Here is a 17,189-nt window from a genome sequence, read left to right as displayed (position 1 = left end):
TAAACAAATGTAGCATAAACAAATGTAACATATTTTTACCAAATTAAAATAATATTCCATAATATCATGATAATGGCTTTGGGCAAGAAATGTGTGTACAGAGAAGCAAGTCACATTTGAGACATTGAGTCATTTTGAAATTGTTCACTGTTCCCTTTTCTCTGTGCTAGGGCTACATGTTGGTTGTAAGGTTTCTCCTTCAGGATGGATGTGAGATGAGAGGAGGTTATTTCCGACCTACATCTACAAAGATGAGCCAGAGACAAATTTTTGCAGCTATGACCCAGTAAGATTTCTGTTGTGCTGTGTATTTGACCTTAGAGTAGCCTGTCAATCAGGACAGCCATCTTGGTTTCAAAGCAGTTTATTCCAATTACCAAATACAATGTTGATTCAAATGCACTGGTCGGTTATATACAATAAAGAAACTGCCCTGTTCTTAAATAGTGAATGATGCACTCCAGGTTCTCCTAGATTCTGGTTCAGCTGTCCACCTTGCTAAGCCCAATCACCTTCAGAAATGCTCTCTTGATGTCTTTGTTCCTTAGACTGTAGACCACAGGGTTGAGCAAGACTGTAAAGGCATTGTAAAATAGTGAGACCTGCTTGTCTAACTCAGGGGAGTAGCTGGAATTGGTCCTCATGTAGATGTAAGAGGCTGGACCATAGAAGAATGATACCACAGTCAGGTGGGAGGCACAGGTAGAGAAAGACTTGCAGCGTCCATGGGTGGACTTTATCTTGAGTATTGCCTTGGCAATATGAACGTAGGAGGCCACAATGAGTGAAATTGGAATAAGACCCATAACAACAATCAAGATCTGGTCTACCATCTCAATGATGTGGGTATCCATGCAAGACAGGCTGCGCACTGCAGGGCCTTCACAAAAGTAGTGGTTGACCTTGTTGGGCCCACAGTATGGCAGACTCATGGTGAAGAAAGTAAGCAATGAAGAAGACAGGAAACCAAAGACACAAGACCCAACTGTCAACCATATGCACAGTCCCCAGTTGAGGATGACAGTATAATGAAGTGGGTGGCAAATGGCCACATATCTGTCATAAGCCATGACAACAAAAAAGATGCCCTCTGTTATACCCAGAGCACTAAACGCATACATCTGCAGCCAACAGCAAGCAAAGGAAATGGTCTTAGAGTGAGCAAGAAGATGCACCAACATCTGGGGCATGGTGGTGGTGACATAAGTCATATCCAACATGGCAAGTATACACAGGAAGAAGTACATGGGAGTGTGCAGCTGTGTGTCCAGGCAGATCAGCAGGATGATGAGCCCATTTCCCATGACTGAGCTCAGGTAGATAAAAAGAAACACAATGAAGAGGATGCTGTTGGTGGTGGGATCACTGGAGAATCCAAGCAGGATAAACTCAGAAACCCAAGTTTGGTTCTGCTCTGGAACCATCCACATGGTGGGGCCTGTAAGAGAATCACATGTGTCTATGTGTCACCTGACACATGCCAGCTATAAAGGCAGCAAGGGAAGACAAATGCTGGTGAGATGGCTCAAAGGTTAAGAAGGCTGACTGCTGTTGTTCCTTTTGAAGGGGACCAGACACCGCAGGGCTGTGTGACTCCAGTTCCAGGGGATCTGATTCTATCCTCTCACACCCACAGGCAAGACATACACATGGTACACAAATGTGCATGTAGGCACAAACCATACACATAAAATAAAAGTTCTTTTTAATTAAGAAAAGCTGAGTGTGGGCTCTGAACACACTCTCAGCTTCTGTGCACTCAAGTTACCGAACCTCCTAAAATGCCTCAGTCTCTTCATCTATCAAATGAGGCTGATGACACTCCTGCCTCAGGATTATGATGAATATCTAAAGCATCTCACAGAACTCCTGGAAACAACATGTAACACATGATATGTCATATGCAGTCCCACATTCTCATTCTAGGTCTGGGACATAGAGACAGGGGATCCCCAGAATAAGAGTGCTAGTTCCATAGATGAAATGATGGGCACTGGGTTCACCTGAAAGAACCTGCTTCAGTGAATAAGGCAATATCAGTTGAGAAAGGATTCCATTCTGTCTGTATTCTGCTCCCCCCAAAACACACACACACACACACACACACACACACACACACACACACACACACACACCACAGGCACATACAATAAAAAGAGTCAAAAGACAGATGAAGAAGAAAGAACAAACATCAGTCAGACACAGACCCTCACACATGTAGTCCTATGAATAACGACAGAAGGTCCTGTGCGCAGTGCACTGGAGACACTGTAGTCTTCCTGGTGAATGCTAGTAGGTCACGTGGATATGGGAGAAGATAAGTTATTTCTTCCTTTTTAACTCTTACCTCCCTCTGCATACAAACAATCGATTCCAGGTGTACTGTGGCTTTGAGTGGTAAACTTATAGCAACCAAATTTGTTTTATACTTTGGTTCTTTGAGACAGGGTTTCTCTGTTTAAGAGCTCTGGCTGTTCTGGAACTCACTTTATAGAACAGGCTGGCCTCAAACTCAACAGATCTGCCCATCTCTGCTTCCTGAGTGTTGGGAATATAGAAGTGCAGCATCACCATATGGCTGCAACCCAATTTTTAACATCAAGTTTGATGAATATATTTATCCTCTTAGGGCAAGCAGAGGTAAGAAATCTTTAAAGCACCACTCTCCATGCAGGAAAAAAATAACTGTAAGCTAGAACAACAGGAAAAAGAAGTACTCAAAAGATTTATAAAATGACTCAGAAAAAAAAACAGAAACATATAAACAGATGCTACAATGGAGTAGTTAATAATATTTAAAGGTCACAAGAGAATTGTTTGGTGAGCACTGATGAGGCTAAGGTTCTCAGCACCATTGCTCAGCTGGGAGTTGCAGGAGAACGGCACAGCAGCAATGCCCTCCCTTCTCTTCACCACACGCTTACCAGCATGGCTACAGTAACAATTATCTAATATGGACAAGAGTAAATGGATCCAGCTGAAGGATAATGTGTGTCTGACTGTGTTTCCTAACATTGTATATATTTAATGCTTTGTCAAGCAATAAAATTATCAACTATATTTCTGAAACAATATGTAAACACATAGGTGCATATAAACATATGCTCAAGGAAAGACATGTAAAGGAAATTTCTGAACACTGCTCAAAACATTCTAATCTAGGTCACCACTCATGCTAATCAGCAAGACAATGGTTAAGGCAGGAATTGCTCTGATGGGAGTAGAAATATGAAAGAGACTCCTAGACACCCTCAGTCTTCTCTTTCGCTGTACCCATCCCCTCTCCTGACCAGTCTACTGCTCAGAACCCTCACAGCTGCCCTTTCTTTCCACCCAGGTCAGGAACCCATCATCTCTCTCAACATTTCTGCATCAGTGTCTCCATGCACCTATGCTTCTGAATTTTCCCCTCCATACAGTCTTACTTACCTTAATTTAAATAACTGTTTTCGTGCAATATACTTTGATCATATTCTTCCCCTCCTTCAACTCCTCCCAGATCCTACTCACCCAACTTCACGGTCTCTTTTCTCCCACTCTCTCTTTCAAGACAAAACAAACAACAAAATTTAAATAAACTAAATAAAAAAGAAAATAAAAACAAAAAAATACTAAAATAGAACAAAACTGAAATGAGGAGTCAGTTTCTGGTTGACCAGCTACTCCTGGCATGTGTCTTACCCCGGAGTGTGTGTGTGTGTGTGTGTGTGTGTGTGTGTGTGTGTGTGTGTGTGGTGACATTCTATTGGAGACAGCTGATTCTTCCTTTCATAACAGGTTTCAACGGCAAACACCTTCAGTGTTGGGATCAGGAGTTCGTTCACTTCCCTTTCTCAGTGCTGTCTTTCTGTCTGCATCAACACAGACATGTACTGTTGCAGCAAAATTTCAAAAATTTCACATTGGTCTTATCTGAATCAATGATGATCTTCCATGTCCTGTCCTTTGAAGCCAGTGTGCAGATCATTCCTAACCTGCTTGCTATGTGGATACTAAACCTCAGTAGACAACTGTCTCCTCCATCTCCTCTCCACCATTCACAAATCTCCATGAAAGCACTCCTGGTATTCTGCATACCTCTACCTCTTTTATATGTTACAAAATCACCTAGCTTCTTATCATTATCATGAAGGGAGGACCACCACCTGCACTCTGTTGCCAGCACTGTAGCCACAGAAGGACTCAACTGGGCCTGGAAGCCTTCCCTGTTACGCTACCACCTTCTGCCCCTAACTCAAGTAGTATACATTCTGCATTTCTTATTCATTGGCCAGTTGCAATCTGAGGAGTCCTAGAAGGTGTGATATCAATTTTGAAACCAAACAATAAGGACAAATGTTTCTTCTTCTGTCAATTGAGTCCACACACAACTAAGGAAAAGTTGTCTCTGATAGAAAGTAATACTGCATGGGTGGTTTCCTAACCTTTTTAATAAAAACATAAAATAACATTTATTTAGTAGTTTGCATATTCCATACATAGTTCCACTAACTTTTGCTTAACATCACAATTAACTGAAGGACTTACCTATATGTTATACCTGAACACCTAAGACTTAGAGAGGGCTGTTTGTTCAAGATTACAAGGCATGGGGAAATGGGTATTTGGGTGCTGTGATGTCAGGGCCTGGCTCTCAGTCACCTTCTCTACATCTGGCATACAGGCTCTGAAGTGCTGAGGTGAAGAAGACAAAGTCTTCACGTTGTCCATCAATTTGAACTTATTGAGACTCAGCAGAGACCAGAGAACTCCTAAAATGAAGTTGGATGGCTAGTTACAGATGAGATTTTCCCTTACATCTAAATGTGGGAGACCCTGGGCTGTACTGACTGTAGAAGGAGCCAAGGAAAGGGGATTTGAGGTGTGATGTCTATGGCATTAGACACCATTTAGTCATCCACAGCCTGTTATGGCTTCCCAGCACAGTGGTCTCTGACTTTGTTTACAATGTCCCACAAGGCCTGCTGGCCCAAGTCTGTAAGTCCAACACCAAAAACTAACACATCATGACTGAGTTGCAAGTCAGAAAATGTTACACAGTGTCCCCAGCGTAGGAAGCCAGCATCTGGAAGGTTGAAGATGAGGAATCTGAGGAAATACTCAACTATATAGGAAGTTTGAGGCCAAGCTATAATACAGCAGACTTACACCTCCTTCCAAAAGAAACACCAAAACACAATCATGATTTATCTGCCTATAAAGTACATCAAGCTGTGACTCTTTGTGTAAGAAGGCTCCTTCAAAGACATTAACCCTTATTGCTTTCTCAGGGATATGGCTTTCTGCTTCACTTGAGACTTGTGAGCTCAGGACTCCATAGTTTTTGTTTTTAAACACAATTTGAAATGGACAAACTCCCTGCAAATATTTATTAAATTAATAAACAAAGAAAGAAAAAAAGGGAAGTAAATACATAGTATTGAGAAAAAGAAGAAAGAAGAATAAGCAATGATGAGAGAGACCTGGGAAGTTTGAGATATATGGACAGAGGATCTGTAGAAGGATGGCTTGACTAATGATTATCTCTAGATCCACAGATGCCTGAACCTCAACCACTGGCCTAACATCAGGGACCACCTTACCACTTGTAAATTCAGAGAATGTGTCACTGAGTGGCTCTTCTGAAGAAACTCCATAAAGCAACTGAATTCAGAGAGTTGGGATTTCATGTAGCTCAATCTCCAGAAAAATTCCAATGTGCTGTAGAATTTGAAGGACTGAACCTCTCACTTCCTCTGGAAGCAGGCCAGCTCCAACTCCTGAAGACTTTACCCATAAAATCCTGCTTAACAAAGGCAAGTTCAGACATTTTCACCTCTTGCCAATGGGACCAGCAGCTGGGATTTTATGACCCAGCCTCCTCTCTTAACCTCCCCAGGAGAACTGAGAAAGGGCCATTTCTGTTCCCAGGAGGGATACAAAGTTGATCCCAGGATGCTGTCAACAAGAGCACTACAGGGAGACTCCTGGGGCAAAATAAGAGGAAACAACACACAGGTAGGGGAGTGGTGACCTGTTCCCTTTTCTATACTAATTGGGGAATAAGGGTAGTTCAGAGAAGAGGAGGTGGAAACTGGTCACCTGATAAACAAGTCAAGGACCCAAGTTCTCATTCTACTACTTTTTTTACTCCCCAAACCCTGAGCCCTGACACTCATGAGACCACATTTGACTCATATTCCTCTTCCTTCTTCAACTACTTTGGGGTAAATCAAAGTCTTCTCTTATTGACTGTGTAATACCTGAGCAAGTTATCTGTTGTGGAACAACCATATTTACACTGTGAGGATGTGTCACATATATATGATACACAGAAACAATCAGAGTCAACCATGACATAGCAACATGGAAATCAACAGTGACATCTACATGAGAGTGTAGTAAGAAAACTCACTGTGGGGTTCCTGCCTTTTAGATACAAATAAGAAAAATTTTGGTCCAAAGATATCAAGCTGTGTGCATGTTCTCTTGAACTTATTTTCATCATGTCTTAGTTACAATTTTCTTGACAGATAACATATTCCAAAATTAATTTAGGACCAGTTGAACAATTTAAATAGACCTATAAACTACAAGGAAATAGAACCTGTCATCAAAAACCTCCAAACCAAAAAAGCCCATGACCAGATGGTTTTTGGTGCAGAATTCTACCATAACTTCCAAGAGCTAATACCTATACTCCTCAAAGTGTTGCACATAACAGAAACAGAAGGAACATTGTCAAACTCTTTCTATGAGGCTACAGTTACCCTGATGCCAAAACTGCACAAAGACTCAACCAAGAAGGAGAATTACAGACCAGTCTCACTCATGAACATCGATGCAAAAATACTCAATAAAATACCGGCAAACCAAATCTAAGAACACATAAAAAAAATCGTCCATTATGATCAAGTAGGCTTCATCCCAGAGATACGGGGCTAGTTCAACATATGAAAATCTATCAAAATAATCCATAATATAAATAAACTGAAAGAAAAAAACATATAATCATATCAAGCATTCAACAAAATCCAACACCCCTTCATGATAAAAGTCTTGGAGAGATCAGGGATACAAGGGACATACTTTTTTCCCCATAATTTACTTATTTAAAGAATTTCCTAAAATGACTCCCTTAGTTGAGATATATTCTTCCCTGATCCCATATCCATCCTTCCTCCCTCCCCCCATCCCAGTCCCCCGAGTTTTGCCCATTCCTCCCCTACTCCCTTCTCTCTAACCCTCTCCCCTTCCAACAACCCTCCCACCCCCCCCATGCACCCGAGGTTACCTGGGACTCTTGTCTATTTCCAATCTCCAGGAGGATAAGTACATGATTTACTACAGGTTCACCTTTTTATTTAGTTTCTCTAGGATCACGAATAATAGGCTCAAAGACCTTTAATTATGGCTAGAATCCACTTATGAGTGAATACATACCATATTCCTCTTTTTGGGTCTGGCTTACCTCACTCAGTAAAGCGTTTTCTATGTCCATCCATTTGCATGCAAAATTCAAGATGTCATTGCTTTTTACCGCTGAGTAAAACTCTAGTGTATATATGTTCCACACCTTTTTTTAACCATTCTTCTATTGAGGGGCACCTAGGTTGTTTCCAGGTTCTGGCTATTACAAATAGTGCTGCTATGAATATAGTTCAACAAATGCTTTTGTGATACGATAGGGCATCTCTTGGGTATATTCCCAAGAGTGGAATTGCTGGGTCTTGAGGGAGGTTGACTCCCAGTTTCCTGAGAAACCGCCACACTGATTTTCACAGTGGCTGCACAAGTTTGCCTTCCCACCAACAATGGATGAGTGTTCCCCTCTCTCCACATCCTCTTCAGCATAGGCTATCATTGGTGTTTTTGAGTTTAGCTAATCTGACCGGTGTAAAATGGTATCTCATAGTTGTTTTGATTTGCATTTCCCTGATCGCTAAGGATGTTGAGCATGACCTTAAGTGTCTTTTGGCCATTCGAAGTTCTTCTGTTGAGAATTCTCTGTTCAGATCAGCACCCCATTTTTTAATTGGGTTAATTGGAGTTTTATTGTCTAGTTTCTTGAGTTCTTTGTATATTTTGGAGATCAGGCCTTTATCTGATGAAGGGTTGGTGAAGATCTTCTCCCAGTACGAAGGTAGCCTTTTTGTCTTACTGACAATGTCCTTTGCTTTACAGAAGCTTCTCAGTTTCAGGAGGTCCCACTTATTCATTGATTCTCTTATTGTCTGTGCTACTGGGGTTCTACCTAGGAAGGGTTTACATGAGACTTGATTATAAATGGGATCCCAGGTCCATGGAGAGATCCCTAGATTGTTCTCTGGACAGAGGAGAGGGTGCCTGAACCGGCCTTGACCTATAACCATACTGATGAATATTATGCTTATCACCATAGAACCTTCATCTGGCGTTGGATGGAGAGAGAGACAGAGACCCACATTGGAACACTGGACTTAACTCCCTAGGTCCAAATGAGAAGCAGAAGGAGAGAAAACGTGCGCAAAGAAGGCAAGACCAGAGGGAACCTTTATCCGACGATGGATGGCGATACAGACGGAGACCCACATTGGAGCACCGGACTGAGTCCCCCCATGGTTCAAATGAGGAGCAGAAGGAGGAAGGACATGAAAAAGTAAATCAGGACCGCGAAGGGTGTGATCACCCACTGATACAAGGGGACTGATATAATGAGAGTTCACCAAGGCCAGTTGGACTGGGACTGAACGAGCATGTAATCCAACCAGATTCTCTGAATGTGGCCGGATTCTCTGAATGTGGCTGGCCTGGAGTCTTTCTGAAAAGCCATTGACAATGACACTGAGACTTGTTTCCTCTGCATATACTGGATTTTGGGGATCCAGTTTGTTTGGATACTCACCTTCCTGGACCTGAAGGGAGGGGGGAGGAACTTGAACTTCCCACAGGGCAGGAAGCCCTGACTGCTCTTAGGGATGGAGAGGGAGGAGGAGGGGGAATGGGGGAAGTGGGAGGGTGTTGGGAGGAGTGGCGGAAATGGAAATTTTTATAATTTAATAAACTTTTAATTTAAATATAAAAAAAAGAATTTCCACTTCCTCCCCTTGTTAGATATTAGAATGACCACACCCGCTTGTTTCTTAGGTCTGTTTGCTTGGAAAACCTTTTCCCAGCCCTTTACTCTGAGTAAATGTCTGTCTTTGTGGTTGAGGTGTGTTTCTTGTAAACAGCAGAATGTTGGATCCTGTTTTCGTATCTCTTAGTCTGTGCCTTTTTATAGGTGAATTGAGTCCATTAATATTAAGTGATATTAATGACCAGTGGTTCTTGACTCCGGTTATTATTATTTTTTGTTTGTTTGTTTAATAGAGTTTGTATGTGTCCCTTCTTTGAGTTAAGCTCGTGAAGGGTCGCTAGATGTCTGAGTTATTGTAGGCAGTGTTGGCAATGTTGGATTCCTTGGGTTGCGATTTTCCTTCTATTACTTTCTGTAAGGCTGGGTTTGTGGCTACGAATTGTTTAAATTTGTTCTTATCCTGGAATATTTTGTTTTCTCTATTGATAATGAATGATATCTTGGCTGGGTATAGTAGTCTGGGTTTGCATCCATGGTCTCTTAGTTTCTGCAGTACCTCTATCCAGGACCTTCTGGCTTTCATGGTTTTCATAGAGAAGTCCGGTGTAAGTCTGATAGGTTTACCTTTATAAGTTACTTGACCTTTTTCCTTTGCAGCTCTTAATATTCTTTCTTTAATCTGTATGTTTTGTGTTTTGATTATTACATGGCGAGGGGATTTTTTTTTATCAAGTCTATTCGGTGTTCTGTATGCTTCTTGAACCTTCATAGGAATATCGTTCTTTAGGTTGGGAAAGTTTTCTTCTATAATTTTGTTGAAAATATTTTCTGGGCCTTTGATCTGCAGTTCTTCTCCTTCTTCAATCCCTATTATTCTTAGATTTTGTTTTTTTATTGTGTCTCAGATTTCTTGAATGTTTTGTGATGAGAATTTGTTGGATTTGCTGTTTTCTTTGATCAGAGCATTTATTTTCTCTATGGTATCTTCAGACTCTGAGATTCGGTCTTCCATCTCTTGTATCCTTTTGGTTATGCTTGATTCTGTAGTCTCTATTCGTTTACCTAGATTTTCCATATCCAGCAGGCCCTCGTTTTGTGTTTTCTTCACTGCCTCCATTTCAGTTTTCAATTCTTGAAGTGTTTCCATTACCTGTTTGATTGTTTTTTCTTGGTTTTCCAGGGTATCCTTTACGAATTTACCTATTTCTTCAAACTTTTTGTTATATTTCTCTTCTATTTCTTTAAGTGAGTTATTCATACCCTGTTTAAGAGACTCTATTGCTTTCATAATGACACTGTTTTCCACTTCTTCCGGAATAGGGTGTTCAAGTCCTTCTGTCATAAGATCGCTCGGATTTGGTGTTTTCATGTTGTTTTTCAGATTGTTGGAGGAATTCTTGCCTTGGCGCCTGCCCATCTCTTCCTTCAGATGCTCTCCAATGGCTCTTCCCTCCACTGGGTCTTCTGCTACAGGATTAGTGCCCCTTGCTGGCCAGGAATCACTTTGCCTGCAGTCCTACCTTGCTGCAGGCAGGTTATTAAAACAAAGGAACTCCCTTCCATTTGCACTCACTGCCCCATCCTTGCGGTGCCCACACTGGCTGAGTTGGAGGATTTTAAGCCCCGAAAAAAGGAGGGAGGAAGGGTAGGGGCTCCTAGCTGAAAGCGGGGATGGGGTAGGAGGAGAGAGGGTTTAGCTGGGGGAAGCCACCCCTTTGGAATACCCAGGGAGATAAGGATGGCAGGAAAATTGTGTGTTCCCTTACCAGGCTTGTGTGGCGGTCAGGAATACACTTGCCCCTCCATTGTATTTTCTGCTCCTGGATCAGTGCCACTCGCTGGTCAGAAATCTCCCTGCCTGCAGTCTTACCTTGCTGCAGGCAGGCCTACAAGGGACATACTTAAACATAATAAAAAACAATATAGAACAAGCCGACAGTCAACATCAAATTAAATGGAGAGAAACTCAAAGTTATCCCACTAAAATCAGGAACAAGACATGGTTGCCCACTCTCTCCATATCTATTCAACAGAGTTCTTGAAGTTCTGGCTAGAGCAAGAAGACAACAAAAGGAGATCAAGAGGATTCAAATGGGGAAAAAAGTCAAACTTTTGTCATTTGCATATGATCTAATTATATACATAAAACTCTACTAGGGAACTTCTACACCTGATAAGTACCTTCATTGATGTGGCAGGATACAAGATCAACTCAAAAAAATCAGAAGCCCTCCTATATACAAATGACATAGAAGCTGAGAAAGAAATCAGAAAAACATCACCTTTCATGATAGCCACAAATAGCATAAAATATCTTGGGGTTACTCTAACCAAGGAAGTGAAAGACCTATTCTACAAGAACTTTAAGTCTTTGAAGAAAGAAATTGAAGATGATACCAAAAATGGAAAGATTCCCCATGTTCTTGGATAGGTAGAATCAACATAGTAAAAACGGCAATCCTACCAAAAGCAATCTACAGATTCAATACAATCCCCATCAAAATCCCAACACAATTCTTCACAGACCTTGAAAGAACAATAATCAACTTCATATTGAAAACAAACCAGAATAGGCAAAACAATCCTGTACAATAAAGGAACTTCTGAAGGGATCACCATCCCTGACATCAAGCTCTATTACAGAGCTACAGTAATGAAAACAGCTTGGTATTGGCATAAAAACAAGGAGGTGGACCAAATGGAATCGAATTCAAGATCCAGATATTAATCCACACACCCATGAACTCCTGATTTTATGACAAAGAAGCTAAAATTATAGAATGGAAAAAAGTATCTTCAATAAATGGTGCTGGCATAACTGGGTGTCAACATGTAGAAGAATGCAAATAGATCCATATCTATCACCATGCAGAAGATTCAAGCTCAAATGGATTAAAGACCTCAATATAAATCCGACCACACTGAACCTGATAAAAGAGAAAGTGGAAAGCAGTCTTCAATGCATGGTTATAGGAGACCATATATACTTCCTAAATATAACTCCAGTAGCACAGACACTGAGAGCAACAATAAATAAATGGGACCTCCTGAAACTGAGAAGCTTTTGTAAAGCGAAGGACACAGTCAATAAGACAAAAACGGCAGCCTACTGAATGGGAAAAGATCTTCACCAACCCCAAGTTAGACAAAGAAGTGATCGCCAAAATATGAAAAAATTCAAGAAATTAGACATCAAAATTCTAAATAACCCAATTGAAAAATGGGGTACAGAATTAAACAGAGAATTCCCAACAGAAGAATCTCAAATGGTCAAAAGATACTTAAAGAAAAATTCAACATCTTTAGCCATCAGGAAAATACAACTCAAAACAACTCTGAGATACCATCTAACACCTGTCAGAATGGCTAAGATCAAAAACACCAACGACAGCTTATGCTGGAAAGGATGTGGAGTAAGGGGAACCCTCATCCATTGCTGGTGGGAATGCAAACTTGAACAACCACTTTGAAAATCAGTATGGTCGTTTCTTAGAAAATTGATAATCAACCTACCTCAGGAACCAGCAATACCATTCTCGGGCATATACCCAAAAGATGCTCAATCATACTATGAAGGTATTTGTTCAACTATGTTCATAGCAGCTTTATTTGTAATAGCCAGAACCTGGAAACAACCTAGGTGCCTCTCAACAAAAGAGTGGATAAAGAAAATGTGGCACATTTACACATTAGAGTATTATGCAGTGTTGGGAGCAGTGAGCCCCCAGATCCTGAATATCTTGTAAACGACTTGTTTCGCCCTGATCTGTGTGCCTACAGCTGCTCTGAGCATGAGACCCTCAGGAGTTCCTGATGGCAGGAGCATCATTTCTGGTGCTTTAGCTGGGGCATGGCTGTCTCTATATAATCTGCCACCGAACACAATAAAGGGGGCATTCTTGGAGCATTCTGGCATCAAGGATGACCTGTGTCTCTCTCTGTCTCTCTGTCTGTGAGTCTTTGTGTGTTTCAGTGTTCAGCCCCTTGCCCGGCCTGTGAACTGTATGGTGGCGCATAGAGCACAGACAGGCGTAGTGCGCCGCATTGCAGTTGTAAAACAAATGATATCTTGAATTTTGCATACAAATGGATGGAATTAGAAAACACTATCCTGAGTGAGGTAATCCAGACCCAAAAAGATGAATATGGTATGTACTTACTTAAAAGTGGATACTAGCTATAAACAAAGGATACTGAGCCTATAGTTCATGATCTTAGAGAAGCTAAGTAATAAGGTGAACCCAAAGAAAAACATATATAGATCCACCTGGAAATTGGAAACAGACAAGGTCGCCTGACAAAATTGGAAGCATGGGTGTGGGGCAAGAAGAGAGGGCAGAAGGGGAAGAGGAAGGCAGAATGGGAGGGGTTAGGAGAACTTGAAGGAATGGGATAATTGAGAAGGAGGAAGGACAGAGATTAGAGCAAGGAAAGAGACATCTTGATTGAGGGAGCCATTATGGTGTTGGTAGAAACCTGGCTCTAGAGAAATTCCCAGGAATCCACAAGGATGACCCCACCTAAGACCCTAAGCAACAGAAGAGAGGGCCTGATCTTGACTTGCCCTGTAGTCAGACTGATGAATATCTTAAATATCACCATAGAAACTTCATGCAGTAACTGATAGAAACAGAGGCAGAGACCTGCATGAGATCACTGGACTGAACTCCCAAATTCCAGTTGAAGAGTGGGAGGAATGAGAATATGAACAAAGAGATCAAGACCATGAAGGGTACACCCTCTGAAATAGTCTACCTGAGCTAATGGGAGCTCACCAACTCCAGCTGCACTGGGAAGGAACAAGCATAGGACCAAACGCATCCCTCTGGTTGTGTTGACAGTTGCAGAGCTGAGGCAGACTGAGGGGCCACTGGCAGTGGCACCAGGATTTTGCCCACTGCATGTACTGGCTTTTTGGGAACCTATTCTCTTTAGATGGATACCTTGGTCAGCCTATACATAGTAAGGAGGGCCTTGGACCTTTCCCAAAACAATGTGCCTTACTCTCTCTCTGAGAATTGGATGGGGATGGGGTGGGAGGGTATGTGGAGAGAATGGGAGGAGGGAAGGAAGTGGGAACTTGGATTGATATGTATAATGGAAAAAAAGATAGTTTGTTTTCTTTTTTTTGTTGTTTTTTTGACCCTTCATCTCTTTTTAAAATTTTACTTAAACAACATTTTTTCATTTATTTTACATATCAACCAGTTTCACCTCCCTTCTCTCCTACCATTCCCGCCCCTTTCCCATCTATCCCCTTTCCATCTGCTCCTCCTCTACCTCCATTCATAAGGAGTAGGCCTCCCATGGGCTTATACAAAGCATAGCATATCAAGTTGAGACAGGACCATGTTCCTCCCTTTATGCTAGGTGGTGTGAGGTAAACCAGAATGGGAAACAAGTTACCAAAAGCCAGCTAAGCACCAGGGAGAGGTCATGTTCTAACTACTAGAAGCCTTACTTAGAGACCAAGATACCTGATTGTTATAAACATGCCAAGGGCCTAAGTCAGTCCCATTCAGGCTCCCTAACTATTGGTCCATTAGTCATGAGTTCTGGCGAGCTTAGGCCATCTGTTCCCCCATCACGACCCTCTAAGCACTGTACTGAGCTCTTAGAGTCTTGACCATGTTTTTATTGCAACCTATAAAGAATCAAATACTCTTAGATCAGCTCAGATCACCTACTATTTATTTATTAGGTAAATATAAAATAGCAATCAGCTTATACATTTCTAATCAGGGCCTTCTATGGATTTCTCTAGTTTCTTTCAAAATGTGTTGTGTTTTATCATTTATTCCAGAAATATGGGTCATAGGTATCATAGGCTAGCCTAAAATTCACAATGAGGTCAGGGATTCCCTTTGAACTTCTGACCTTCCTTCCTCTAATTCTCTAATGCCAGGATTACTTGTATTTATCACTATTCCACATTTCATTTAGTATTGGAAATGAAATTCATTGTTTTGTGCATGCTAGGCAAGCACTCGGCCAACTGAGCTACATTCCCAGAACTTGCTGTATTTTGGTTTGAATGGTCCATGGAGAGGTATAGTTAGAAGAAGTATGTGTTGCTGAAGATACAACTTATTTAGATATTGAATATTTTATTTTTATGTATGTATGCATGCATATATGTGTTCATATATATGTATGTTGATCATTTTGTATCTGAGAAATGCTATTTGTGTTCAGTACCAGGTCTTTCTTTCTTTGTAATATTTCTTTAAATTGCTCATAGTCTGTTATAGTACATTTCTAATGCACAAAATTGTGCCAGTGTGATCACTCAAGAAGCTAAAATATTAGGTAGAAAGAGAATATATTTTTTTCTGAAAGTTCTAGTACATTGATGTCATATTGCTAAGAATGAGAGTTTAAATTTGTTACTAGCAAAAAGAAAAAAAAAACAAGTAGCCGCCAAAGGAAGAGATGGACATAGATAGTTGCCAGATACATATTCTCACGCTGTCCAAGAGAAGGAAATTGTCTCTGTTAGGGGAGTTCTGATGCTTGATTTGTAGTCAAAATGCTAAATAAATACTCAGATATTTCCTGAAGTCATCACCATTTTCATGTCCTTGACTTCTTTTCTCTTGTTGTATCCACAGAAATATTGACAGTGTAATTAAAAGCTGCTCATAGGTCTTGTTGGCCCAATTCTTAGAGGAGTGAATTGAGGAGAGATTTCATTTCATGTAGACAGTCACACATATAGTCCTGTGACAATCAACTTGAGAAATCTTCCAGACCCTTCATATCCCTCATCCCGGTCTATGTCCAGTCAGCAATTCAGTAGATTAAGGGGTTGCCAGGAAATTGTTAGTAATTCCTTTTATTCTTTTGGTCTTATTTTTTGCCTTTTCAAATGGAGTAGGGTCGTTTGTGGTCTTAGATTAAGTCCTGCAGATATTCAGCCTCCTCTGACAGGTTCAGTTGAGAAATGGAGAGTCAGAACAATGACAATAATTAACTAAGGCATTAAGGGAGATTAAAAGGAAGAAATTCATAGCTAGTTTTGGCATGAAATTAGCAGAGCCTGTGAGGAAATCTGGAAAGCAGTGACATCTTGCTGATTGAGATTATGTTTCAATGGGCTCAGCATTTATTATTTCTATGGTTCACAGAAGGATTCCTACATAGCTCTGAGAGAAAAGTCAAGTATTAGGGAATTTCCTGGGTTCTCTTTTTGATTTTCATTGACTCGGTTGACTATAGACATCCCTGTACTAAAAAATTGTCCCATGGGTAACCAATTAATAGTGAGAGAACTGCTCTTGCTATTTTAACAGTTATAAACAAAAACAATAAAAGCAAACAGTGACAACAAAACCTATTCAAAATCTACAAATTGTAATAAATTAAGCATTCACAGCTATTTCACTGATGGATCTAATCTTTAGAGGATGATGCAAGGCCAAGTCATATTATAATGCTCAAGTTTTGGAACTGTATGGATTCAAATAACTATATAAGTGAGTGTGTATGCATAATGAGGATCATACTTCATACATTCTGAAGACTATATATGTTAGTATCTACTTGTGGTAAATGTCACCTTTCATATATTCAGATGGCTGTATATGTTAGTGTCTGCATATGGTGAAGTCCACCCACACACATTCAGGTTTGTTTTCTTTTTTAAAACTTCAATAAAAAAGGAAAAAATAAAGGCAACAAAATCCCCGAACTCTTCACATCCTGATGAACAACCCCATTTTCCTGTGCTCTGTGCTCTAGCAATGTTTAGTGTGATGCATTTGCTGATAGAAACACTGTATAATGACATGCAATCTCAACTGATGTTCAGTGGCATGTGCTGGAACCATGACATTGACCATGGTGGGTGTATTTGCACCTTAGTAATTGGCATTCATCCCTAATCAGAAACGCCTTGGGCTCCGTAGTACTGTTGATAAGCCTTGTTCTACAGCACTGACTCCAATTCTTCTCACTTTGGTTATTGATCCTCATCAGCTTCAGCTCTGAGAGGAAATTGAACCCAGAAGAGATTCTTCTCCACCAGGATTGGTTAGGAAACAGGTTAGAGAGAAGCAGACAGAACCTGTTGAGTGTCAAATATAGAATGACACAGTGGCTCTTTTGGGTTTAGTCTTAAATATTTTACTACAAATTTATTGATTGAAATCAC

The 17,189-nt window shown here is 40.7% G+C and overlaps 1 protein-coding gene across 1 annotated transcript; it reads right to left on the bottom strand.

Moving 5' to 3' along the window:
• Positions 1-482: 482 nt before the first annotated feature.
• On the bottom strand, positions 483-1,479 carry LOC125410756 (olfactory receptor 2D3-like). The gene has a single exon (XM_085698111.2). The coding sequence runs from the start codon at positions 1,428-1,430 to the stop codon at positions 483-485; it is 948 nt and encodes a 315-aa protein (XP_085554237.2). The 5' UTR covers positions 1,431-1,479.
• Between the last annotated feature and the right edge of the window lie 15,710 nt (positions 1,480-17,189).

Source organism: Myodes glareolus, chromosome 3 (genome assembly GCF_982192425.1).
Source record: "Myodes glareolus chromosome 3, mMyoGla1.1, whole genome shotgun sequence".
Classification (NCBI taxonomy): Eukaryota; Metazoa; Chordata; class Mammalia; order Rodentia; family Cricetidae; genus Myodes; species Myodes glareolus.
Note: the sequence above shows the minus strand (reverse complement) of the source record. Positions and strands in the feature narration are given on the sequence as shown.